This window comes from Pseudonaja textilis, chromosome 1, assembly GCF_049901715.1.
Source record: "Pseudonaja textilis isolate UNSWEBS1 chromosome 1, rPseTex1.2, whole genome shotgun sequence".
Taxonomy (NCBI): Eukaryota; Metazoa; Chordata; class Lepidosauria; order Squamata; family Elapidae; genus Pseudonaja; species Pseudonaja textilis.
Window position 1 is genome coordinate 123265348 of NC_141990.1, and position 27610 is coordinate 123292957.

The 27610-nt window shown below is 37.5% G+C and overlaps 1 protein-coding gene and 1 long non-coding RNA gene across 2 annotated transcripts in view; one reads left to right on the forward strand and one right to left on the reverse strand.

Annotated features, from left to right (window-relative positions):
• Positions 1–18022, reverse strand: part of SACK1B (scaffolding CK1 anchoring protein B) — a 36226-nt gene extending 18204 nt beyond the window's left edge. Inside the window, exons 1-2 of the mRNA XM_026695190.2 lie at positions 17893–18022; positions 7168–7673 (exon numbers count right to left, since the gene is read on the reverse strand). Coding sequence (XP_026550975.2) covers positions 7168–7611 — 444 coding nt within the window. The 5' untranslated portion in view covers positions 7612–7673; positions 17893–18022. The remainder of the gene's footprint in view (positions 1–7167; positions 7674–17892) is intronic.
• Positions 18023–18180: 158 nt separating this feature from the next.
• Positions 18181–27339, forward strand: LOC148127798 (uncharacterized). The gene is made up of 2 exons (XR_015740043.1): positions 18181–18453; positions 26054–27339. It is a non-coding gene; the product is annotated as an uncharacterized LOC148127798 (long non-coding RNA).
• Positions 27340–27610: the final 271 nt, after the last annotated feature.

The following is a 27610-nucleotide window of genomic DNA, read 5'->3' on the forward strand; positions in this document are numbered from 1 at the left end:
AAGATCAGAATGATCTGATTCACTTTATTTGCATTGAGAATAAAATGGTCAAAGCCAACTAAAGATGTTGCATTTCACTTCATCTTGTCTTTAAGACATTATAGAAAAGTATCTTCTATACATTTGTAGTCAGTTTTCCTTTGCACATGGTTTGAGAAATAAGGTAGAAAGTGGTGTTGTGGAACCATACTACCTTTATGCTTCTCCAAAGTATGTTATGATCAAAATCCTCCTTTCATTGTGGATAGCAAATTGGGCAGCATATAAATTTAATAAATAAATAAATTTCCTGCATCCCATCTTGATTCTGTAACAATGAACAACTGAAGGAAACAGTACTTCTCTGGCCTTGGCTTAATGCTATCAGTTCTAGATTTGTGATTTATACCATGATACAGGAGTGGGATTCTACCGGTTCAGACTGGTTCTATAAACCGTTTGTTATGATTCTGTGCAGTTCGGAGAACTGGCAAATCGTGATCCTGGCTGGCCCCGCCCCTCTCCTCCCTGCCCGGTCAGTCCTTATCACACATGAGCGACATTGTGTGCCTGCCTGAAATCGCTAACTGGTACCCCCACCCCCCACCCAGTCACTCCTTAAGGTATTTCTTTCCCTTCCGATGATCAGCTGTTCCGATGATCAGCTGTGCTGGTATCCCCCACACTGTCTTACTGCTTCACGCAGAAGTCTCCCCTGAGGCCCAGGAGACAAAAAGCAGCACAAGGGGGGTGGGGGGCTGTGTGTCCCCCGCGTTCCACTTTTTGCCTTCCTGGTCCCAGGGAAGCCTTCTGATAGCAAAAACAGCCCCCAGAAGGCTTCCAAGGCCAGGAGGCCAAAAAAATGGGGGGGGGGGGGACTGCAAAAAAAGAAAAGAAGCCACACCCACCTAGCCACACCCACAGAACCGGTTGTTAAAAAATTTGAATCCCACCCCTGCCATAATATCTAAAAGTTTAAAAAAAGGTCTAGCATTAAGCATGGATCTACAATAATTAGCATTGATTTTTGAAAGCTCTGATAAAAATGCAGTTTTTATTACAAAAAAATTCTCTGTAACAAATGTATCAGCTTAACCAATCTGAGAAGAGTTCTTCAATTCTTCAGATTGCTGCAACTCAAAACACTTCTCCTTTTTCCTCTAAGAAGCAGAAAGCACTACATCTTCAAATGAATTACTGGAGCTCTGGTATTTTCACAGAGTAGGGAGTGGCTTTTTAGATGCCAACCTGTTAAAGCATTAAAACAAATAAAAAGCTAATCTGTTTGCAATTTGCAAACAGTTTTGAAGACCAAAGCAAAAACATACTGTATCACAATAACCACGGAATGATTACTATTTCATCTTGACAAGAGATGATCCACTTTACTAGAAAGTCAGACAGTTGGCACAGAAGCTGAAAATCAGCAATGACATTCTTGGCGACTACCACCTGATCATCCAGGAACAAGGCTAGGACTGGAGAATCCCATAATATGGTACAGAAGTGCAAGACCATCTACTGCCATTCTGTCTCACCTAATGGTTTATGTAGGAAGACACGGAGGTTGTTGTTTATCTGTTCTCTTATCCTGAGCAACATGTTCTCTACCTGAATGGAGAGGGAGATATAATATTCCCTAAGCAAAGCATTTTGTATTGTTAAACAAGAGGTGTCATTACTCTTAGAGCAAATAATTTTGGAGAGAAATGCTCAATAATTTCTAGTTTCTCCTAATTCACTCTCTATGAGAACTTAACTGGCTCAAAAAATTGACCCACAAAAAAAAAGGAAGAAAGAAAAGAAAAGAGGAAATCCCAAGTCTTCTAATAATGAATACATTCAGTATGCATAAAGTCTTTTAATATCATTCAGTTTATTTACATACATGTGTATGTAAAGAAAAAGGGATTATAGCAAAGTCAAGCTACAGTACTTATCAAAAATAAAAAAGAACACCAATAGAAATTGAATTCAGCAATTTAAATTTCATAAACGGCAACCCCCAAAGGTTAATTAAAACTATTGTGTTTCATTTCTATTGAAGCTATTGAGAAAGTGGAGCCAATCCAATTTTCACTTTGTGAAAAGTTAGAAGATAATGAAGATAATGCTAATGATAAATGGTAAGGGATCAAAAGAAATTTAGAAACATATATCTTTTTCACTTTAGGCTGCATTCCATTATTCCATTTGAAATTTATTGCAAGGTGAACTTTCCATAACTGTAGACAAAATTAATTTACTTTCAAAGGAACCCTTAAAAACACCATTATGCTTTATAAAACACTAGTCATATCATAAAGTACCCTAAATTTAACAATCAAGTCATAGGTATTGTAGAAAGTTAGCACCCACCCTTCTCCTAGAAGAATGAAATATTCTAGAAAATATTAAAAAGGCAGAATATTATATTTCCCTGGATGAGAAAAGGAGAAACATATCTGTAAAGACAAAGCAGCTCCCTGCCCCGCACTTTCAGCACCAGGGTGATGGGATCAGGGCATGATAGGATTCGCCCTCATCACCCAGTAGCACACAACCAAACTTAACACACAGACAACCTAGAAAGCTAGCTATGATCCCTGACAGTAACCAATCAGGATATTCTTCCTGCGCCCCAGGAAATTTGATGCCCAGAGAGGGCAAAAAACCCAGGGACTCTCAGCATCTCTTCCCTTTTTTTTTGCCCAGGATTTCCAAAGCACGTGATCTTGTTCATCAATAAACCTTCTTTCCAAGCAACTTCCATGAATCCAGGGTCTTTTCCCCCGCTTGGAACTGAACCCAGAAGGATATTTCTTTCAACAGCACAAACTGTCCCTCATAGATACAAACACCTTTCCTTGCACTTTGAGAAACATATTCAACTGGAGATTTTTAAAAAGTCCCTTGACTTAAAGAAGTAAGAGAAAGAAAGGATTAGAAAATTCAGAAATTGAAAAAGAGAGGAAGAGAGTTAATTATTTCATCACAGGGGAGAAATGAGTGGGAAATTACTTTAGAAGGCATTGGGCAGAAGATAGTATGTGGGTTTGAGAGAAAATTATTTGGATGTGTTATTTCTATTTGGAAGAAATACATTTAAAGGTATTATTTTTAAAACCCAACAATTTTAGAATAATGTATTTTAAATTGGTAAAAATAGTCTTGTGTCTTCATGGCAAGAAACAATAGGCTTAAGGAAATGTATTTCTAGCTTCACTGATCCATCTTTCTATTAAAAAAAATGGGACTTTGTTGCAATTATAAATATTTTGTTTGCTTGTGATTGGTATTGTGTATCAGTGCTTCCGTACCTAAAAACCCACATGTAGCCACAGACCAAAACACAGAAGGTTGATGGTTTAGATCCATTAAAAATTTTCAAATCTAAACACTCTATAAACAAGACCAAGATTCAATGTTAAGCTGAAGCATAGACGTCTCTAATCTGTGAGCCTAGTGGTAGAAGTACTTCATGGGAACCATGACATGTGACCAGTTTAATTAAAACATTTAATACATCTTTGAATATATCATGCACTACTTCAAATAAAAATATACAGCATCCTAGCAACAGTAGGCAATTCTTCCTAACACAGCACTAGATAAGCATTCACCATTAACTCCCCCAAATTAGCTTCTTTGTGCTTTTGAAAATTTTAAGAGTGGGAATGGAACAATTTGCTATGAGGCCTTATATTTCCTGTCCTGTTTTAATTCAATATTTTTCTACTAAAAATCACTACCAAATTTAGACAAATTTCATTGTGTGACTGATTTCGAGAAGTTGGGGACTGCCTTTAATCTGTGGACTACAGGTTGGTCTTTCCTGTTTAATACAAAGAACAATTTTAAAAAGACTATTTTTTTTGGTCAGAACTGCAACTATAGAATTAAAAACTCTCAATTATACATTATATTTGAAATAAAGCACGTGCATTAAACATAAACACAAATTTAATGTCATGTTTGTAGAATGGGCCCCAGTTGTGCCAGTAGTTACAAATCTTTAACCAGTCAGGAGATGGCCAAAAGCAAGCACTGCTAAACTTGGGTTAAATTTATTTTCTTTCTAATTAGTACCTAAGAGATTTTGTCATATAATTGTTCAGTTCAATAGCAATCCATGTAAGCACACAGCCAATTTACTTGCCTGTTTTATGCATAAACAGGTTGTAACGTAAAGATCTCATTTGTGAACATCTGGAAAAGAAAAATTGGCAGTGATCCCATTTCACTGCCAATTTTATTTTTTCAGGTGTTCTGACTTACATCACCTGATGATGGAATGGACTATGAAATATTAGAAAAGCACATGAGCATGAACAAGCTAGACTTCTAGCAAAGGGAAGAGTGTCATATTACATAGTAGTGGAACTATGGATCTATAACCATGTTCTGATTATTTAAAATGAGGAAAACAATGTTCTCATAATGGTCAATATTGACCCCCAAGGGTAAAAGGGATTATCCCGGGGGTTGGTATGGTTTGCTGGTTCATTGCACAGTTAGCCAGATGTTCATATTAGATTTGGCATTTTTGTCTACCTATCGAGCCCTTCCTAAATATTTGGATAAAGTGTGAATGTTTGATGGTGTTATAGGTATTGTTGTAGGATGTAAGCTGTTCTGAGTAAAGCTGCCTTTTGCAATTGACTGATGGTGAATTTGTCAATGCCAATTGAGTTCAAGTGGTGCTCCAGTTGTTTTGAGTTTGCATCCAAGATGCCTATCACTATTAGTACCATCTTTGCTTTCTTTTGCCAGTTGTCAAATATCCTCTTCTTGTTGGGCTTGATCTTTGTATCATAGATGTTGAGGTAATTCCCCGTTAAGAGAATGAGCGTGTACAGGGGGACGTATTTGAGAGGAGTGTTTGAATAATACACATACAGCACACAGATACACTGTACAGTAAATGTAGGTTTTTACTTACAGAAACGTTAAGCAAAGTCCAAAATAGGCAGTCCAAAGTCATTCACAGGTAAAATCAGTCAGTTTTCATCCAGGGATAATCCAAATATCAAATTCCAGTGTCAAAAACAGTTCAGTATCAGACTTACATTAAATCCAGTAATATCAGTCAATTAGAAGAAATGGAGCAATGGCAATACTTTCCAACAGAAGGAAACAGAGATACACTCACACTCTTTTCTGAGACTCAGACTAAACAACCCAGGTTTCTTGCTCCATCTTATGGCCGTTTGAGAAACCACACCTAATTACAGTTTTATATTTTCTTAAAGAAACAGTTTTAAAATGTTTATCCTGGTTTATATATTTCTAACCCAAATACTGTTAGGTGACTTATATTCCTAACAATTGACAATTATGCTTTTTATCAGGAAGCTTTCCTGGATAAAATTCCACCTGTGTAAATTTTTTGAATACATTGTTCTTATTTTATGTCAAATATCTCCCACTTATTTTAGAAACAGTACGTTAATACTGTCATAGCAAAAGATGGCATACAGATAGTGTAATGTTTTCAAATTCTCCCTTAAATGTATTTTCAACACAACTACCCAATGGAAAGAACACATATCTCCTAAAATTCAGACCTCTACTATGTCTTTCATTACAAATAATAACTCTATTCTATGAGGATGTTTTAAATGTTTTAAATAAAATAAGTAATGTACATATAAGATATTAACTGTATAAATGTTAATTATAAATATCAGAGAATTATTAAGTCCTCAAAATTCTGCAAGAAAGTGAGAATGAAGACTATAGAGTAAAATTACTGAACAAGTTTAGCAATTATACAGCATTGTCCTTATTCTATTAACTTGGTTATACCAATGAAATTTCACTCATTTATAAACTCTCTGACAATAAAAGATCTGAAAAGCACAAGTTTTATTCACTAACTTGGAACTCCCAAGAGCTATAAATCAGAATATATGATAATTGGTTGGGTCTTCTAATATCAGTCTAACACAAATGTCTGAAAGCAGATCAATAAAATTTCAAATTAGCTCAATTCATCCACATAGTCAAAATGATCTGTGATAATGCCATATCAATTTATTTTCACTACTTTGTGTTGTAATGTCTGGCATATATTGAGCAAGCTTTTGAGCTGTGCCATGTCTGTCCTTGGCTAACAATTATTAAAAATAATTGCAAGAGCAGATCCAACTGTTCTTTTAAATTATATGGCACTAAATAATATTAATGATTCAATCAAGTGAGAAAAAAAGGTACTCATAAAGTTCCATTTATTTTCCATGAAAATCTATGTACCATGTGCAAATAAATCCCTGTAAGTTCAATTTACTTCATTAAAACAAATGGAGATATCTTGGCAGGTAAATTAAAGTACATGTATATAAAACAATATAGAAGGAAGGCATGTACCCCAACTTTTAAGTATTACATTTGAGGCAAATGGGGGAAGCAACAGTTGTGGCTAAAACCTGGGTCATCTAAAGAAACTGAATTACTTCAAAGATACAACATAATTTTATTGGGCATACAAACAACACAGTGTAAACTGGATACCCACAAAGTAGTGGCAACTTGTTGGACAGCCCTGAGCAAAGCAGAATCATTTTTATATACCCTTGGCCTACTACACTGCAAATGCAAGACCAAGAAATGATACATAAGGTCTAGATTACAGCATGTTGTTGGAATGCTTTGATAAACTCATCTGGGTGACCTTCTTGTTATTTATCCCTTCCTACTAGTTCAACATGTCAACTATATTGCCTCTGAGATAGGCTCAGAGAATATAAACTATTTGGTTTATTAAGTCTTAAGTTTAACAACTCTGTTGTCAAGCTCTAGCTACTTCCTCCATACCGTGGACTTTATCTTAATTTATACACCAACACCTGCAATTAGCCACAAAGTGAAAAAGATTAGATCTTTCTCCCTTATTTCAACCACATTCCCAGTTTCATAGTTGCTTTTTGAAAAAGAAAATGTATGTTTGAATAAGAATATTATTCCTTTATCTCTATTTTTCCCGCTACTTTTTAATTTTACTTTTCCAAGAAAGATGTTTATATTCTCAGAATTTTTGGAGACATTTTAAGTTGCTTGAAAGATTATGAAGCAATGGATTAAACTAAAAAATCATTTTTAATTTTGATCAACTTTGGTTGAATAGATACTGATTTGAATCAATATCAAAATTATATACTCATGATCAATACATATTTTATTTTTAATAGAAAGAAGAAATGCATTTACCTTTCTTGCTTCTTTGATCATCTTCCTAATAGTTTCTTTTATTGTAAAGGGTTGTATTCGTGGTGGGTGAAATAGAAGTTCAATATTTGTACCACCGGAAATTCCAGGCATTACGTAAGGCCAACCCAAGTCAAGATTAGGTGCTTCCACATCTGATTCCATAGGCCAGTATGTTCCTGAGGAAGAGGCATCATCAACACCGTTGTCGGTAGCATAAACCATGTTTGGGGGGATTTTCTGAACAGTGTTTAATATATAATTAATCTCATCTTCTGCCAGAAACTCAGAACATCTTTCCTTAGCAAGAAATTCTTGGTAGGCCTCTGAACCACTTTCAATTAACACATCAATGGCAAGTCTGTAACATTCCTTGTAGTGCGGCTCGAGGTAGTTGTCGGTTCTGCATTCATCGTGTAAAGATGACAGTAAAGATGAGGTTTCCATTTTCAGAGTTATTTTGGATCAAAGACTTCTTAAACCCCCATTCATACACTATGGAATGTAATCTAAAAGAAAAAGAGGAATTTTGAACAATTAAAATTTGTGTAAGCAAATGTAAAGCATGTTCAATATTATTCAAACTAGAATGAATATTTCATGTGGGTTGGGATTTAATACTCTTTTTAACAAATAAGATATTTTACTAAGAATGCTGTATTTTAAAGTGACGCACAATTCATGAGTACTATTGCTAACTTTAGCACAAGTTTTTAGTAACAGGATTTTGCAAGCTTATCTCCTCCCTTATACTTTCCAGAAAACTAGAGAAGGTTTCCTCTGAGATGTTCCCCATACCCTCTTTCCTTCTGTGGGCTGAGATATCTTTTGTAGTCTAGGCTGCAGCTTTTCATCCTGTCTCCCAAGGTCATTCTCATAGCTCAATATAGCAGAATTCTAAAGTCATAGGCCATAAAAAAAATATGTGTTTAGTTTTGACCAAGAACCTAATAATTTACATTCAATGTAAATTAGACCCAAGCAACTGTTGTTTAAGAAATAATGATTAAGCTAGCCATGGCTCTGTACTATGTCTGACTCCAACCAGTAGTAGTAGTAGTAGTATTGTTATTATGTGCAGATGAGCTCTGAGTCAGGTCAACTTTAAATAATGAAGCAATGATTACCAAACAATCTACACTAAATACTTCTGAGCAACCTTGAGTCATGTCTTCCATTTCAAAACCAGACCTACATGTAGGACAGAGAAATAGAGCTTAACTGATTGGTCATAAATAGAACAGAAAAAAATCAAGCTCCCTGCTTTAGATAGCCCATTTGTTTTGGTGACACAATCCAAAGTCAATATTTTTAAAGGGATCGTCAAATGATTTACTGAACTTCAGACAATTTTGAAGATGTAGCACATATTCTGAGAATTTACTTTTCCTAATAAAGGTATCCTACATTTGTACCATGATCCTTGTGGCCTGTTCTTGGTTACAGAATCACATTTATAAATATATGAATTGCAATTATAGAAATATTATCTGATGTCTGTGATTGCAGCAGTGCTTTAATACTGCCAATAATCCTGAATTATGAAAGGAGAATGTCTCTATATCAAAAAGACAGCCAGTTTGAGCTTGACTCTTGGTGATTGTGAAGTGGTCTGCCCCTGCCTTCTTTAAGAATGTTTTTTCAACTTCATAGCCTAATTAATAGTCCTGACATTTCTTGTGGTTCCCTCACACAAGTATTAGACAGGCCTGATTTAGCTTAGCTTCCAACCCATCCTGGAATTTCTATGTAGTTCCCTCTTCCACGTGTTAAGCAAGCCTGATCTGGCTTAGCTTCCAAGTCCAGACAGGTTCTGCTAGGTGCTGTAATTGCTTGCATAAGTTTATCCTGGTAGCTTCTTTACATTTCATCTATTGAAATGGGTATGGAAATTGGAACTATGCCTTCCCCTCTTCAAGCTCTTCTTTTTCATACCTTTTATATGGAAATATTATAAATATTATGCCAGTGTGTTTCAAATCTGAACCCTCCAAATGTCTTTGGACTTCAAATCACAGGCCCCAAATTCCTCAGCCAACATGTTCTTCATAGATATTGTAGTCCCAAACTAGGAGAAGACTGTGCTTTAAAATTAGGTATGTAACTTATCTCCAGTATACAGAATCTGAGTGCTTATTTTCTTATTTCCCACCACTGATCTTCTGCCTGCAAACCCCATCAGCCTATATCTCTTCCATGTGTTGATTAATTAAAAGACCAACCCTTTGGAATTACTCCTCTCCCTCACATTGGAACAGACATTAAATCAGTAAGCTGCTAATAGGTTGAAACACCCAATTAAGATTTCAGGTTTATTTTTAACCAAATGTGTACATTGTGAAAGGTTTCTATGAGTGAAAAACAGTTTTGCCACTAAAAAGAAACTAAAAGCATTTAGTCAAAGAATAAGCAACCTCACCAGGTATTTCAAATTTCAACCCGCCTCAGTCTAATCAGTTCATTCAAAAGCAAGGGATTATGGCAAAATTTGACAAGACATCTGGATGGTGATAGATCAAGGAAAAAATATCAATAAATATGAAGCTTCCACAAACACAAGCTGGTTTGCTGGGTATTTGGAATTGCTATTTTTGCTACATGTTTCTATGGAGGAAAATAATCTATGTGCAAATTTCCAAAAGAGAGTGCTTTGCTGAACTAAAACTTAAAACAGATTTGTCAAACAGTTGGCTATCTGCAGGCTTAAAATTTTATTACAGCACCTTCACTAACTTTGAAATTGAATTCTATAAATGATGAAATGTTCTATTCACCCTTGTCAAAACCAAATAGCAGCACAACAATATTATACTGTTGCATCTCTACAACTGAAAGCAATACCTGTCATCCTGTTATTTTAAAATAGCATAAAATATTATAAAATAGAGACAGTGAATACTTGATAGATTCGATAAACTACATCACTTACTTACCCAGTAAGTAAAAACAGTGAGAAATAAAAAATTTTTTATTAAATGTGTACAAATAGTTGCTGACAAGAGCTGCATACTTATCTTTTAACAGATTCTCCAAAATTCAAATGTTGAAAGACAAAGTATTAAAGGTATACAAGTAAAAACATGAATCAACAGATTTCACAATTTGTACAAAATCTTTTAATTCAAGTTTTTACCTGTATAAACAATTAACAGTTCTTAGCCTTTGTTCCTCAATTTTATACTTTAAAACTGTTTCTACATTATTGATATTGTTACTTTATATTATTGTGACTGATGTGGGGAGGGCTAATTCCAGAAAACAGGCACAAGAACAGAGAAAGGCAGGGGTCTTCAAACGTGACAGCTTTAAGACTTGTGGACTTGAACTCCCAGAATTCCTCCTTCAGTCATGTTAGCTCAGGAATTCTGGGAATTGAAGTCCACAAGTCTTAAACTTGCCAAGTTTGAAAACCCTTGCTCTAAGGAACCATTATATGACACAATTTTAAAGAGGTGACTCCTCTCACCACATGCAACTTTGTGGGATAAGCAGCACTAAACAGAGAGAGGCAATCCTATAGGCTATGTCTATGTCATGTAGAGCTTTGTAGGTGATAAATCAACACCATGAATAGGACCCCAAAACCTAGCAGAAACCAATACAACTCATCGAGTAGTGATAGTATATAGATGTATGAAAATGCCCCCATTACTATTTGCACCAATGCATTTAAACCAACTGCAACTTCTGGACAGTCTTCAAAAGTAGCTCCATGTAAATTACATTGCAAAAGTCCAATTGGGAATTGACTATGGCATGACTGGCCATGAGTAAAGCTTTCCATTCTAAAGGTGAGTACAACCAGTGCACAAGATGGATTTGTGTGCGAAGATCCACCTGCCTATAAATGTCAAACAGTAGCCATGAAGCCAGGAGGACCTCCAAATGGTACAACAGCTCCAAGTAGGTGCAGCCTCACTTAAAATCACATGGGGAGAATCCTTTGATCCATATCTTGGGGTGTCAAAAACCCACAGCCACTTGGTCTTACTAGAGTTAAGTCTACATCTGTTCTTTGTTATCCAGACTCCTGTCTAGACAATGGGAAAGAACTAAGATAGCATCAGGGGCAGAGATATACAACCATATACATTCCATAGTGATGATATTTAACCCAGTGCTGACAAATGACTTCACCCAAGAGCTTCATGTTAAAGTGGTAAGAATGGGAGACATTTGGCAAAGCAGGAGCCTAGTACCACTGACAGGAAGTGGCCAAGAGAAAGAAGCATTGCAGCACTGTACTTTCCACTTCCAATCCCATGAGCTAATCAAAAAAAATACCATTATTGTTGGTACAACCAACCAAGCAATTGAAGGCCAAGTAGTATGTACTTCTTCCTCAATCCACTGTACATCATCAAAAAGGGCAACCAATGCAGTTGCAGTGCTATATCCTGGTTTGAAACCTGGGGTCCAAATTTCCACCAAAGCTCTTTAAAACTGCAGCCCACTGCCTTCTCAATAATCTTCTCTAAAAAAGAAAGGTTGGAGACTGGAGGGATATTCCTGTTGCATTGGATTCAGCAGCGAATTCTTTAAAAGAGGTTGGACCTATTGTTTTAGTCTTCCTTACATACTAGTACTATATACCTTCTTTCATAAGCTACATTAGAGGATTGAACAATAAGATTGACTTTAACTGATTTTCTTTAATGCTTGAGTACCTTCCTTTATACAGTATGTTGAATTGAAAGTTTTATCATTCCTTAACAAAACTGTCTTCTTCAAAAACCCTCAAAAGTTTAATCTCAAGTAAACCATTAATTGTTTGATAAGTTGGTTACAAATCAGTCAGTATTCAGTTCTTAAATTAGGCTTTTCAGATCTGGATTGCAAACATCAAGATGACAGCAATTATATACAGAAACCCTTATACTCCAAAGTATATTTTATCCATATTTTTGTAGTCAACATCTATTACCCCTAACTTAAATCTTTATTTTTTTAAGCAAATATAATTTTGATTTCTTAACAATCTTCTTTAAATATGTAGTTCTAGTAACCCCATGTTAAATATACTTCAAAATTTAGTTATTTCAAAATATAAAAACCTGATCAAGGAAATCCGTTTAAAATCCTACTATCCCATTGACTTCCTACAAATCTTAGAAATGTTCACTTTTCAGCCAGCCATGGGTTCTTGTATCTGTCAAGCTAGATATGATATACTGTTATGGGTAGATCCAAAATAAATTAATCTCAAATCATATGAACAGGAATACTGAAATGCCAATTAACACAATGTAGTCCTTGACTTATGACAATCAGCCCAAAATTCCTGTTGCTAAGTGAGATAGTTGTTAAGTGAAGTTTTTCCCATTTTACGACTTTCCAGTTGTAAAGTGAATCACTGAAGTTAAATTAGTAATTAAATGAATCTTGCTTCCCCATTGACTTTGCTTGTCAGGTCACAAAAGGTGAACCCAGAACCCCAGGATATTGCAATTGTCATATATATGAGTCAGTTGCCAAGAATCTGAATTTTGATCATGTGCCCATGCAGATGCTACAACAGTTTAAAGTGTAAAAAAATGGTCATAAATCATTTTTTTTCAATGCTGTTGTAACTTCGAACAGTCATTAAATGAATTATTATAAGCTGAGGACTACCTGTATCTCTATCATAGACAGTGAGGAAATTTGACTATTGCAAAAACAAAGGGCAGAGGGGTCCAAAAAAGGGAAGATAGATAGCCCATTAGGTGGAAGCAAGAAAAAGGAACACCAATGTTTGATTTCTATAGGTGCTAGAATTATTTCACAGAGTTCCGTAACTTTTCTTCAGTAAAAGTTTCTGGGTTTGTGGTCTTCTTGGCGCCAATTCTACTTGCTAGGTGGAGCCTAACAGCCTTCTTATCTAATGAACAAACACCATCGAGCTATAAGGTATAGTGAACTGTTGTCCTTTCTTGATGCCTGGAGGCTGCGGGAGTCTGGATAAGGAACAACAGGTTTCGGCTGAACCCTGGCAAGACTGAATGGGTCTCTGAGTCTTGAACCTTCTGTATATGAGGTTCACCATCTTCAGTTCCGAACGGAGGTACACTGTGCCAAAGAGGTATGTTTTGAACTCTGGGAGTCTTCTGGACTCTCAATTTCTGCTCAAAGAGCAGGGAGCAGTTGTAGCCAGGAGAGCCTTTCCACAGCTTCATGCTATATACCAATATACCTCATGCTATATACCAATATACCTCTTTCTGGACCTGGAGGCTTTACTCTCAGTCACTCATGCCCTAGTCACTTCCCAAATGGACTACTGTAATACACTCTACATGTGACTACCTTGAAGATATCCAGAAGATTCAGTTGTACAAAATGGTTCAGGCAGTTATTTGTGCCCCCAAAATGGCACATATGTATCTGCTCTGTGAGCTGCAATGGTTACCAGTTGGTTTGGGGTCCTTACAGGATGCTATATTTGACATTTAAAGAGTTACATAGATGGAGTCAGATTATCTGAGGGACCTCACCCCAATTATATCGAACCTTCCCATCAGGTCCAACAGGCAAGGCATACTGACGGTCCCATAAGCCACAGAGCTTCATTTGGCAGGACCAAGAGGAGAACCTTTTCTTTTATGGCACCCTTTTGGAATATCATTCTTGCGAGGTGAAGATGGCCTCAGCCGATAGCCTTGCCAAAGGCCTTCAAAGTTTAGCTTTGTCAGGGTGTCTGGGGATCCCATAGAACTGTGGAGCTCATTAAATAGTTGGTATAAAATGGATTCTATTCTTCTCTGTCTTTTGTTATTATAGTGTTTGTTTTTTCTGTTTTAGTGTATAAGTTATGCTGTTTTAATTGTCCATGTTGCACATAATCACATGCATGTAAGAAAGGAAGATATAAAAACTCAATATTTTTTTCTAAAGCAAAATGATCACTAATAAAGTTCTAAAATACTTCAGATTTGATCCCAAACAAATGCTATCTACTGTGCAAGGATATGAACAAGTCACACCTCTTTAAAGTAAATGCATACTTTTCCTGGATTACTGGGCAGCTACATACTCCTAAAAAAAAACAATCCTAAGAAAAAGAAAAATTCTAAAAAAAGATTTACTTTAAAGATTGCAGCAAACAGTTGCTGTGTTCCCATTTCTGTATGCTCCCAATTACCTTTTTGGAATTCAAGTTACACTAATGAACAAACCTAATTACTAATAGGTGGTTTTTATAACTGTGACATTTAAGCACTATGACAATATATACTTTTTAATTTCAAATTTATATCTTTGGCATGCTTAAGGCAGCTACCGTAACAGATATCATTGTTATTATGACTTAAGGCAATTAAAATCCAATTAAAGCAACTAGAATGATTAATTCTCAGTCACTTCAAGACCTTAAAGTACAGGTAGTCCTCAACTAATGACTGTAATGGAGCATGAAATTTCCACTGCAAGTCATGCAGTCATAAGATGTGGCACCCATATGACTGACACAATTTTACCAACTTTTTTTTTCAATGGTTGTTACGCAAATGAGATGAACGAGTCATTAAATGAGTCTGCATATTACTATGGGCATTTTTTTTATGGAAACTGCTGGAAAAGCAAAAATAAAAGTTACAGATCGCATCATATGAAGAATGATGCAAATGGCTGTAGAAATGTGGTGATACGGTATAACTACAGAGGTTTACCACCATCATAACTCTGGAATTAGGTCGTAAGTATCTTTTGGGAGTATCTAATGTAACTTCAAACAATCGCCAAGCAACTGGTTGTTAAGCAAGGACTACCTGTTTGCATAAACAGGTAAGTGGCAGATTTGGTAAAAGAGATTCTAATGAACCTCAACAAGGGCTTTCAAGAATTCCTTTAACCTAAACCTTAACTCACAATGTAGAAAAGTTACTTGAAGACAATTTGTAAAGATGCCATGATAAATGAAACTCCATCTGTTAATCTGGCTCTCATATTATGATTTCAAGATTTTCTGATTATCTTTTAAATATGAATACAAGTGAATTAGTTGAAATTGAATTTATAAAAGTGTGTGATAGTGCATATCACATTGCTTTAATCAATGTAACAATAGTTAGGAGTGTAGTTTCTGTGAATAATTTGAAAAGGAAATCTCTATATTTTTATATCTCAGAATATCAGTATCTTATTAATGTTAATACGTTAATACCCTAACCCTACCATGTTGTATGTTGGACTCTCCATGAAGATCATTAAGAGCTCCAGCTGGTACTGAATCCAATCAAGAGTCTTTTTCTCTTACAATATTAAGGCACTGTATAATTAGTTTGACTTAGCCTCAATTTTAAACCAATCTGTCTTAACATAGGGTAATCAAGCTATTATGGTTTGTTAATGTTTTAAAAATACCCTATTTTAGAATTATGTGTGAAGTTAGCAATAATATTTATTAGTGATAGCAATCACTAATTTACAGTAAGAAATACCATAATTTCTCCATAACTTTATATATATATAAAAAATATAGTACTAATTCACCAAGGACTTGAAAGTAAGATGGCCAGCATGCACAAAATATTTGGCTTGGTTTTCAAACAACAGCTGCTAGGCAGGATTTAAAACTGATCTTCAAAGCTTTCGAGATGAAATCTGTAAGACTACATTGTAAATGACCAAAACTTGGCAGCTGAAAAAATATTTGTAACATAATTGCAAAGATATACTGGCTAATGAAAAAACTTTATTCTACCTGTGACAAAAACTTTTTGGGTAGTTTTAGGCAATTTATAATACAATTTCTCATCCTTAGCTATTCTTTACATTGAATCGCTACCAATATTACAATAATTGTTTTTGGATGACATGTTTAAATGAATGCAAATATTAAATATTAAATTTCCCAGAAAATCCTTTCCCTTTCATGATTCATTACAATTAAAGATTTTTGTTCTATAAAGATCTACTGTGTATGGCCTTTGCTAGTGATTACTGTATCTTGCTTTGCAATGTGCAATAATTAATCCTGTCATTTATCTTCATCACCTCCACCCTTCATGAATATATTACTTCAATTAATGGGTGTGAAGCTGGGAGTTTGGCAAAGCAGTTCCACATACACATACACACAAACACATATCCTTTTATTTACAGTTATAGCTATTTTAGGCCCTTGGATCCGTTACATCAAAAAAGTTGCAACATAATAAAGAAAAATTCTCTTAATTTCTTGTAATTTTGGCTATGGAATACCAATCTTTAATTAATTAAACATTTGCTAGGGTGCAGTTTAATCTTATTGGTATTTTTCCAATGTACCTCAATAAAAGCACTGCTTTCAATACAACATATTAACATTTCTGCCTCAAACAAATTAATAACTTTTGCTAAAACAAGCAAATTGTAAAAAAAAACTGATATCCATTGTGCTAGAATTTGTTCTATTTTTTCATCCTTTTTCCAAAATATACTTTTATTGCTGTTTGCCATGGGGAAAAAAAAAGAAATATGCAAACTTCAGAGCTGGTGTATTTCTCTTCACCCCCATATTAGAAGAACTGTAAAAAATGCAGTTTGGGATCTACTTCCAATCCCATTTTAGTATATCGGTAGAACAGCACTAGCTGTGGTGCATCCCGTACCTTAGCAAGATCTCCATTGGTTAAACAAATGCTATATCTCATGATTTCTGGGAGATTTTTCTGAGGATTATGGGATTGCAGCTTTTAGCTGCTTTGTGCTAGGTGAACCCATTTTGATGATTAGCGCAATATAAAATCCTTACACGTGAATAAAACAGACTATTTCATTGTGGATTGCGACATTAAATATCCTGTTCCAAGAGTACTTAGCAGAAGACTTCCTGTAGAGATTTATGAGATAGTCTTCATGAAGATTTGGTTTTCCTTCACTCTCTTGGGTGTAAGAGGGAGAGAAAATCAAAATGTATCAGGTTTTCAGGATTCTGTTATTACAGTATAGCCTTATATCAAGAGTTCTAGTATTACAGTATCTGACCTGGTCTACCTGGAAGGACTGACACTATCCATCTTTGAGATATTAAGGTTCTTGTCCTGTCCGACCAGATTCGGGCTAAACTTAACACTCGCGGTTGCTTTTGTTCAGGGAGCCTTCCAATCACACAAAAGCTTCGGCCGGTTTATTTGGCCTCTTTAAGGGCCCCGCGTCGCCTTACGTCTCTCCTTTCGCTCGCTTAAAACTCTTAAGCTGCGGAACCATTTTCCCTCTCCCTCACCTAAAGTTTACCGCGTTGTGGAGTGATTTTGAAGCACACCATCCCCGCCTTTCACGCCAACAAAGCTCCCCCCCCCCCACACTCTCAGGACAGCCTCAAATCACCCCCACATTATTCATTCCTCGCCTCTTCTTCTTTCCGAGCTAGGACAGAGCCCCCTCCCCTTTATTTACCCCCCACACTTTTTAAAGCCCAAACTCTAAATACGACATGTATTTTTCTTTCTCTCTCCCCCCCTGCCCCCCCCAGCTCTGGTTTAGCCGAGCCTGGCAATCGCAGCCGTCCACCTTTCCGTCCTTAGAAGAGACGGAGGGTGCGCGTGCGGGGGAAAAAAAACCTCCCTCCAGCCCTTCTCCGCGACGCAGAGCGTAGGAAGAAAGCCACCCGCAACAACAACATCACAAAAGGGTGTCGGCTGGGGCTCGTGTAAGGCGGGAAGTGTCGGCCGGCCGAAAGCCTCCCACCACGCATATCCCCGAAGTGCGGGGCAAAGCGAGGGAAAGCTGGCGGGACGGGGCCTCCTCACCCCCGCCCTCGAAACTTACTTCGCTGAGTCCCGGCGAAGCGAGGATCCCCCCGAGCTTTCCCCGCCACTCGATTGCTATAAACCGCCCTGGTCTGTTGGGAAAAAGTGCTGAGAGCTTCAAGTCGGGACGCTGTTCCGTTTTCCTCCCAGGTATTTCCCGCCCTTCCCTCTCTCGGGAGCGATTGTGGGCAGGGACGGGCGTGGAAACGAGTTCCAGCACGTTGGGGAAAAGGGTTACACATCAAACCCTGCCCTGACGGCTGCCGCCGAAAGAGCGGAGCAGGAACCTGTTTGAAGTTTGAACCTGAAAGACCCAGCCCTTCCCTTCCTCGGACGAAATAACGACATGTCCCGTTGTGCCGCTGCAAAACAAAAAACGCCGCAACTTCTGCTCCTGTTTCGGAGCGGCAGTCGCTCGGGATGGACATGGAAAACGGGAAGCCCCGCACTTCGCCTCGGCGACGGGAAAGTTACAATCGGAGAGCAAGTAAACTTAACTCCAGACAGCGTGTAAGCAACTTCTTCGTTACTCACCAGAAAGCACCCCGGGGAATTCTGAATGAACATTAACTGCTGGGTGGTGAGTAAGGAAATAGAAAGACAAACCTCGATTTAAATGAAGAATGAAGGATTGCGCTCATTTAACGGTCGAATTAAATAAGAGCTGGAGGGGGGGGGGAAGAAAGGTGGAGGAAGGTCTAAATGTTTTTTAAAAAGTTGATCTTACTTTTTGCATGATTCTTTTTTTTTTTAAACATGAATGAGCAGTAACATCACAAATCCGACTCTTTTTATAGGTAGTCTTCTACTTACAGCAATTAGTTTAAGTGATCAAAGTTATAGCAGTGCTGAAAAAAAGGGACTTGTGGCTGTTTTCGGGCTTACAACCTTTGCAGGATCCTCAGAGTCATGTCATCAAAGTTCAACTGCTTGGCAGCTGACTTGTTATTTATGATAAGTGCAGTGTCCAGAAGTGATGTGAACACTTTTTATAACCTTCTGATAAGCAAAGTCAATGGGGAAGCCAGTTTCACTTAACAGCTGTGTTACTGACTTAACAACTGCTACAGTTCATTTCAAACAGTGGCAAGAGGAGTTGTAAAATGGGGGAAAACTCACTTAACAACTGGTCTCACTTAGCAATGGAAATTTTGGGCTCAGTTGTGGTTGTAAATTGAGGACTCCTGTATCCCAACTATCATAATTAGATTTAGGAATTGAATCAGGACCATCAGTTGTCCATACAATACCACAGCATAATAGCATTGATTCAAGACCTGGATTCACAATTAATTCTCTAGCAAAGATTCAAATAGCATAGTGAAGGAGGAATAACAGACTAATGCATAGGTAGTGAGTAAAACACAATTGAATAACTTCACATTACATTCTAATCTAAATAATCCAAACCATCAGGATTTAGCATTTCCTGTGAACCTGCATAGATTATTATGCAGATTATTATTATTCTACAGAGGAATTATTGAGTCTGTCATCTGCACCTCTATAACTGTCTGGTTTGGTTCTGCAACCCAACAGGACAGACACAGACTTCAGAGGATAATTAGGACTGCAGAAAAAACAGTTACTACCCACCTGCCTTCAACCGAGCACCTGTATGCTGCACAGTCAAAAAGAGGGTTGTGAAAATATTTACAGACTCCTCACATCCCAAACATAAACTGTTTCAACTCCTTCCCTCAAAACGATGCTATAGAGCACTGCACACCAGAACAACTAGACACAAGAACAGTTTTTTTCCCGAAAGCCATCACTCTGCTAAACAAATAATTCCCTCAACATTGTTCAACTATTTACAAAGTGTACACTACTATTACTGTTAATTTTCTCATCACTCCTTATCACCTATCCCCTCCCACTTGTGATTTTAGGACTGTAACTTTGTCGCTTGTATCCTTACGATTTATATTGACTGTTTCCTAGTATGATTTGATTGTTGTTGTTGTTTTTTGAAAAAAAAGTTTTATTGACTTTAACAATGAACAAAAACACATAAAACATGAAACATAAAACATAAAAGCATCATCCTCCTTCATAAATTTGCAGACAGTGTATCAGTTGGTTTACCACTTTTTTTGTGCATCCATTTCATAGTCTCCATTGTAATTATATTACATAATAGCTCATATTATCAATCAACAATTATATAGCCTGATATCATTACTAAACAATCATTTGACTATAATTTTGTTAATTCATACTTTAACTATAGATAACTATAATTTACTTAATTTATTTTACAACAAATCATAAAGTCATACCAAGTCTATCTTAATAAAATTTTATAAGGATAGTATCAAAGAAAGAAGAAAAAAAAAGAAAAAAGAAGTATATATTCATTATATCCTAAGTTTCTAAATGTTCTATTATTATATTTCATTATCTAGCCATTGATAGAAAAGGTCCCAAACTTCATAGAATTGTTTATCTTCTTGTTCTCTAATTTCAAATGTCAATCTACTCATTTCAGCACATTCCAATATTTTCTTAATAATTTCTTCCTCTGATGGTATTTTCTCACTCTTCCAATTTTTAGCAAATACAATCCTAGCCACTGTTAATACATTTACAATCAAATACTTCAAATTTTTATTATATGTATCAGGTAAGATTCCCAATAAAAAAAATCTCTGGTTTCAAATCTATATGTTTCTTTGTCATTTTTTCCAACCATATGCGAATTCTAGTCCAATATTTTCTAGCGTCCTCACAAGTCCACCACATATAGTAATATGAACCAGGTATCTGATGACATTTCCAGCACTTTTCAGATTTATTCTTGAACATTCTTGCTATTCTTGTCGGGGGAAAATGCCACCTGTAAAACATCTTATACAAATTTTCTTTATATGCTGTTGACATTGTCATTTTATAATTTTGAGACCACAATGTTTGCCATTTCTCTAAATCAATCCCATATCCAAAATTCTTCCCCCAAGCAATCATCGTTTCTTTAACTTGTTCTTCCTCTAGTTTAATTTCCAGCAAATAACTATATAATTTTTTGATCACTTTTTCATCAGTACCTGTCAAAATCCTATCTAAGTCAATCAATTTATCATAAAATCCCTCTGTTTTAGAATCTTTAAGATACCTTGAGTGTATTTGCGCATATGAAAACCAATTCATCTTTACACCTTGTTCTTCTAAATTTTGCATCATTTTAAGTTCACTCTTTTCATCCAATATTTCCCCATATCTAACTGTTTGTTCCTTCTTATATGTTATAGGATAAGAAAAAGCTTCAATAGTTGATAACCAAACTGGGACGTATGGTTTGATTGTTGATGTACCCTATGACTGTCATTAAGTGTTGTACATTATGATTCTTAATTCTTAACGAATGTATCTTTTCTTTATGTATACTGAGAGCATTTACACCAAGACTGATTCCTTGTGTGTCCAATCATACTTGGCCAATAAAAGTATTCTGTTCTATTCTATTCTATTCTATTCTATTCTATTCTATTCTATTCTATTCTATTCTATTCTATTCTATTCTATTCCCACAGTTTGTTTCAAAAATAATATGCTTTCAATACTTCATATTAGGATCTTTGTAAATCCATAAGGATCCATTTAGATCTGATCATCACATTGCAATGGTATCTTCTCCAATCATGTTTATAATTTTATCTATGGCCACAAATGTGATCAGTGATTGTTTGTGGTTTTAGATGGATCTCTAATTTAGAGACTGAGAAAAAGACGGAGGATGAAGTGATGCGTTGCTGGTCCCACTGCAGGGATGAGGAGTCAGCTGGTAGCCCACGCCCGGACCGACTGCCCGGACGGGCTTCTCTCGCAGAGGCAATGATGACAAGGACACAAAGGCATGTTCTTGGGAGAGGAAGCCCAGAGCAAACTTTGCCCCTCTCTTTTATTGTGCAAGTTTAGGGTGGGGTTTAGGGTGTATGAGGAAACATTCCTTTTGGGTACATTTGACCATATAAGGCTATGTATTTGCATATTTGACCATATAAGGAAACTGACCATATAAGGCATACTGACCATATAAGGTAATACCTATGTTGACCAATCATAGCTTTACACATGTTACCTGGCAGGTATGGTATCATTGGATCATTGGGTGATATCGCAACATCTCCTCTGTTTTTATTTTATTTTTAGGGCTATTTACTCACTATCCTCACTGTTATGTCCAGTCTAGGTCCTCCGACTCATCCTGTCATAGGTTCATGAGAATTCGTGGTTCCCCTTTGGCAGCATCTTTGGTGAACTCGTTATCAGAGTTATCGGAATCTGAGGAGAATTGCAAGAGGGCCTTTTTCTCTATTAGCGCATTAATTTGTTTTTGTTTTGAGTATAAATCCGAATCAATTTGGCCAAATTTTCTTTTAAGGATTTCTAAGAATTTACCTATCACACATGGTCCAATGGTACATGCCAACAAGAGAAGGATAAGTGGACCAGCTATAGCAGATAACAATGTTGTTAACCATGGGGAAAGGTTAAATAGTCCTTGATACCAAGTATGTTGTGAAGCTCGCTCCCTTTCTCTTTCTTTTAATCTGGTGTCTAGTTCTTTCATGGAATCTAGGACAACTCCTGAGCTATCAGCATAGAAACAACACTCTTCTTTAAGAGCAGCACATAGTCCCCCTTGTTTCAAAAACAAGAGGTCTAGGCCTCTGCGGTTTTGTAAGACCACCTCAGATAAAGAGGTAAGAGAAGTTTGCAAGGCAAGAATGGATTTTTCGACCCTTCTAAGATCTTCATCTATGGTGGCACTTAACTGGCGAAGATGCTGATCAGAAGTAACAAGGCCAGCTATACCTGTGGCCGTCCCAGAAGCCCCAATCCCAGCAGTACAGCTAGCATCAAAGCAGTTACTACTTCTCTTTTTGCCCTAAGGTTATATTGTCTAGGTTCTAGTAAAGAAACAAAATCTTCTGAGTTATATACATCAATTTTGGGAAACAATTGTACCTGAATACAAAATGATTTTTTTGTCAATAATACATAATCATTTCAGCAAAGTCAAAATGTAATTTGGGGAAATAGGAAGAAATCATGGTGTAATTAGTTGTAGAATTGAGTATTTGCCCATAAGCGTCCTTGATGACCCATGTGATGTTGTGTGGTTTGTGGGCGTTAAGGCTGGTGGATGTCCCATCAGTCCAGCGAAACGAACAGCCAAGCAGGAAGAAGAGGAGTGCTGTCATCTTTTTCGGATGATGGCTCCGCTGGTTGTGGGCGGTGATATGGGCGGACACACCTTGCAGGAACCCAAAGAGTTCTGTCAGGAAGCTGGACCGCTGCGTGGCCTCGACCCCAGGTGATCAATTCGGCAGGTCCTTTCCACGCAGGATCAGGTAACTGTCTATGATAGACAAGTGGTCTCGAAGTGGGAACAGGTGGTTTAGTAAAGTGTCGAGGCGCAGCAGACAGGGGAGGGTGCCAGTGAGATTGAGGAAGTTAAGCGTATACAGACAAACATTTAACACATTTTGTAATACTGGGAGGCTAGGGGGCCTTTAAGGCCTTTTGACCCCATGTATCGTTGCAATGCCAATTTTAAGGTTTGATCAGCCCTTTCAACAATAGCTTGCCCCTGGCTATTGTAGGCAATCCCAAACTTGTGGATAATGGACCAGTGATAGCAGAACTCAGAGAATTGAGAGCTGATATAGGCTGGTGCATTATCTGTTTTTAGATTTTTTGGCGGTCCCAGTACTACGAAGGTCCGAATACAATGATTGATAACGTGCTTTGACGTTTCTCCCTTTGAGGGTGACCATGATGAACCCTGAATAGGTGTCAATAGACACGTGAAGGTATTTCAAGGGGCAAAAGGTGAGAATTGAGTGACATCCATTTGCCATGTCTCACAAGCCTCTATGCCCTGGGATTAATCCCTTGAGGAAGCGTTTTTGCTTGCAAACTGCAGAGAAATGCCAAATTGTTTAACCAGAGCCTTTTTGTTTTGATGAAAATAACTATGACTTTCCCCTGCTAATAGAGGGGAAGGTTGAGGCATCTTAATTGTTTTAGAGCCATCAGTGAAAACTGTGATGGCTAGGAGTGTGAGGGAGGTGAAGCCATTCGATGATGCACAGCTTCTTTGTTTTGGGGCTGTTTGGAAGAGAATAGCTGTGAGAAGAGCTGGTGTGGGTAAGATAGCCAAAGATAGCAGACAGTTGGGGATGATGCGATCAAGCCCTTGAGGGCATGGAATAGAGGGGAAAGGGTTGCAATAACAAGAGTGGCTACTATAGTGTTAACAGGAAATGAAAAAGATCTTTATCCTCTGAGAGAGAGGCAATTAAGAGCGGATGAGTCATAAAGAAAGGGGGCAGCGACCACCCCTTCCATGATCAAAGAGGAGTTTGGGATGATAGCAGTTGAAAGCAGAACAGAAAAAGCTGTTTGTGTGGAGGGGGAAGCATTGTGCCAAGCGGCAAGTTGGGAAGATGTCAGGAGCATTGAAGCCATCGTTTGCCATTCAGAAAAGAGAATATTATGGTTGTTAGAGATATTCTCCAGCATGGCACGCACATAGGGTGACTTTAGACCGTAGTTGGTGGTGGCAGATTTAAGATCTTTCATAAGATTCCATTCCATGGGGGCATACTGAGCAACTGGATTGCCTCCTGCCACTGGGGCTTGAAGGATCATGGGGAAGCAAGAAAGATCTTCTGCATTAATCTTCCCATTAGCTAAAGCTTCCTGAAAGGTGTTACGAAGCAAGGGGGAGGGGTATTAGAGGGGAAGGAGTCAGGTTTTGTAAGGGAAGATTTTGAGGCTGAAAGGCTGTAGGGAGGGGAGGGGGGAAGAGGGGGAGAGGAATGCGAGGAATGTAAGGCTTTTGTTGAAGGGGAGGAGGGAGGGGGGGGGGCGTTTGGAGACAAAGAGTAGATGGGTGAAGTCTCTGCTGGAAGAGGAGGTGGGGATTAGACAAAGAAGCTGCTGAAAGAGCAGGGGGATTAGGCAAAGAAGCTGCTGAAAGAGCAGGGGGGATTTGAAGGAGAAGGAGGAGGGAATCTTGTTGATTCAAGTTGAATCAGAAGAAGGATAAAAATATCAATCGCAGCCATGAGCGCTCTCCAGGTACAGAGAATATGTGGCGCTGCCCGAGGAGGTTGATGGATCCATTTCCCAATTTTCTCCCATGTGGAGCGTTTAAGAGTGCCATCCTCGGAGTAAGCTGGGCAATGTTTTTGAAGATAGAGGAGGAAAGATATTATAGCTTTCCTTGAAAGAGGAAAGACTGTCATGCCATTAGTTCTTTGCAGAGCATTGGCCTTCCTGACTAAAAATGAAGTTCATCCACATGCTTGGACAGAACTTTGGAAAGTGGGGAGCCCATACTACGAATGCGCTTTACCGTTGCCCAGGTCGTAGTACAGGAGTCAGGCGACGCCTCCCTAGAAAAGGAGCGTTGTGAAGGGGACGTGGAAGCGATCACGTCGGGGTCACCAGTTGATGCGTTGCTGGTCCCACTGCAGGGATGAGGAGTCAGCTGGTAGCCCACACCCGGACCGACTGCCCGGACGGGCTTCTCTCGCAGAGGCAATGATGACAAGGACACAAAGGCATGTTCTTGGGAGAGGAAGCCCAGAGCAAACTTTGCCCCTCTCTTTTATTGTGCAAGTTTAGGGTGGGGTTTAGGGTGTATGAGGAAACATTCCTTTTGGGTACATTTGACCATATAAGGCTATGTATTTGCATATTTGACCATATAAGGAAACTGACCATATAAGGCATACTGACCATATAAGGTAATACCTATGTTGACCAATCATAGCTTTACACATGTTACCTGGCAGGTATGGTATCATTGGATCATTGGGTGATATCGCAACAATGAAGTTCCTGCCTTCTCTTACTTGGTCACCTGCACCTGACCTAACAGAAGAGAAAGAGATATTAAGAGATCCATTCTACCTTATTTCTATAAGTCTGTACTGAGAGGAAAATAAGACAAGACTGACGGTTGTAATGTTTAGTCTTGTGTTACCCATCCTATAAAATAAGAAAGGCAGGGCTCAAATTTCTTCTGAAGCCACTATTTGTTTTAACCTTGGTTAGCTGAACAAGTCATAAGCTGGTGTTCACAATTCATGCTTAGCTGAAATCAAGCAGAGCACTTACAGTTTATTATGATCTATAAATCCAATTATTTTCTCTTTTGGCAGATTAGAATTAAGCACACTTCTCAGTACTACTCAGACTAGAGATGAATGCAGTAGAGGCCAATCTGCTCCTGAGAATTAAACAAGAACTGATTAGCAGCAAAGACCTGGTTGTGATGCTGAACCCAGTCTAAACTGCCACTCTGCTCACAAGAAGAAGCAACCAAGCTACTTTCTTGTGGATAAGAAATATTTGGGATGAAGAGGTTGTGACTGATGACATGAACATGTTATTAGTGTCAAAAGGGTAAATTTTAATTCCACGTTTTGCCAGGGGGATAGGATTAATGGGAAAATTGGTGTTTTAAGTGCAAGTCATGTGTGCCCTTTATTTACACGAATGCCATGTAAAATAAATAATGATGTTGCTCAATTTTGGTAACAATCCATTGTAATGATGTTCTGGGTGAGAATAAATTGGGTACCTGGCCATCCTGTAAAGGATCAACTTTTGGGTTGTTTTTTTTTGCTTGTTTCCTGTTTCAAAGAAACATAGGAAATATTGGAATGACACAGTAATGTCAACGTAATTTACAGAGCCAATACTTTCCTCAAAGAACTGTGGTATTTACATAAAGAACGTGTGTTAAGTTTCTCAGAGGTTTAATACATAAGGTCTATATATGTTGATTTTGTATTTTTTTTTTAATTTATAAGGATGTCATGAATTTATCTTGTTAGATTGTGTTATGGTGTATTAAGAATTTAATTTTAAAACTAGACAACTGTTACCTTTTATCTCAGAGATATTTCTTTACCAGATTCCTCAGTGCTTTCAACAAAGGCAGAGCTTCTAATGTACCTGAAAAAAATCTAAAAATTGAGGGAGATATTCAAAGACATATTTGCCTTGAAAGTAGCCTGTGTTGAACTGTATAGCACAGTCAGACATCAGGAGTTGACCACAGGAAATGTTTTATGACATTTGGTATTATCACAAAATACTGTATGATAATTTTTATGCAATAAAATGTTTTATAAAATTTGCCAAATTTCAATTCCACAGGAGTCATGGGTTCCAGATGTATTCTATGTGTTAACCCAGGGCTGTCAAACTCACAGGCCGTGGGCTGGATGCAACATGCACTGGCCACGCCCACGCCCAGTTTAGCAAAGGGGAAAACGTCATGATAGGTCACGTGACGACACCGTGATCTACCCTATAATGCACCATTTTGTCCAGGTTAAGGTTAAGACATGAGAGGTTTAATAGCATGTAGATATATTTTAAAATATAAATATATTTTATTTATTTTTTCATAAATAAATATTTTGCATTGTTTTTGTTGTATGTGTTGAGTCCAGTTTGATTCCTCTTGATTTTATGCACAAATCCATGTTGTTTTCTTGTCAAAGGACAGAAATGATTTGCTGTTGTCTTCTGGAAGGTGCTTTTTGTTTACTTCCCAGTCTACGCTTATAGCTTTGAGAAAACAAAGACAATCAGTCTCACGCATGCATGGTGTAAGTTATTTATTTAGTTTACAGTTCTTATAATCCACTCAATCAAAAAGTGGGTGGGGTTGCAATATGTTAAACTATAAAAATAATAGCAACAAA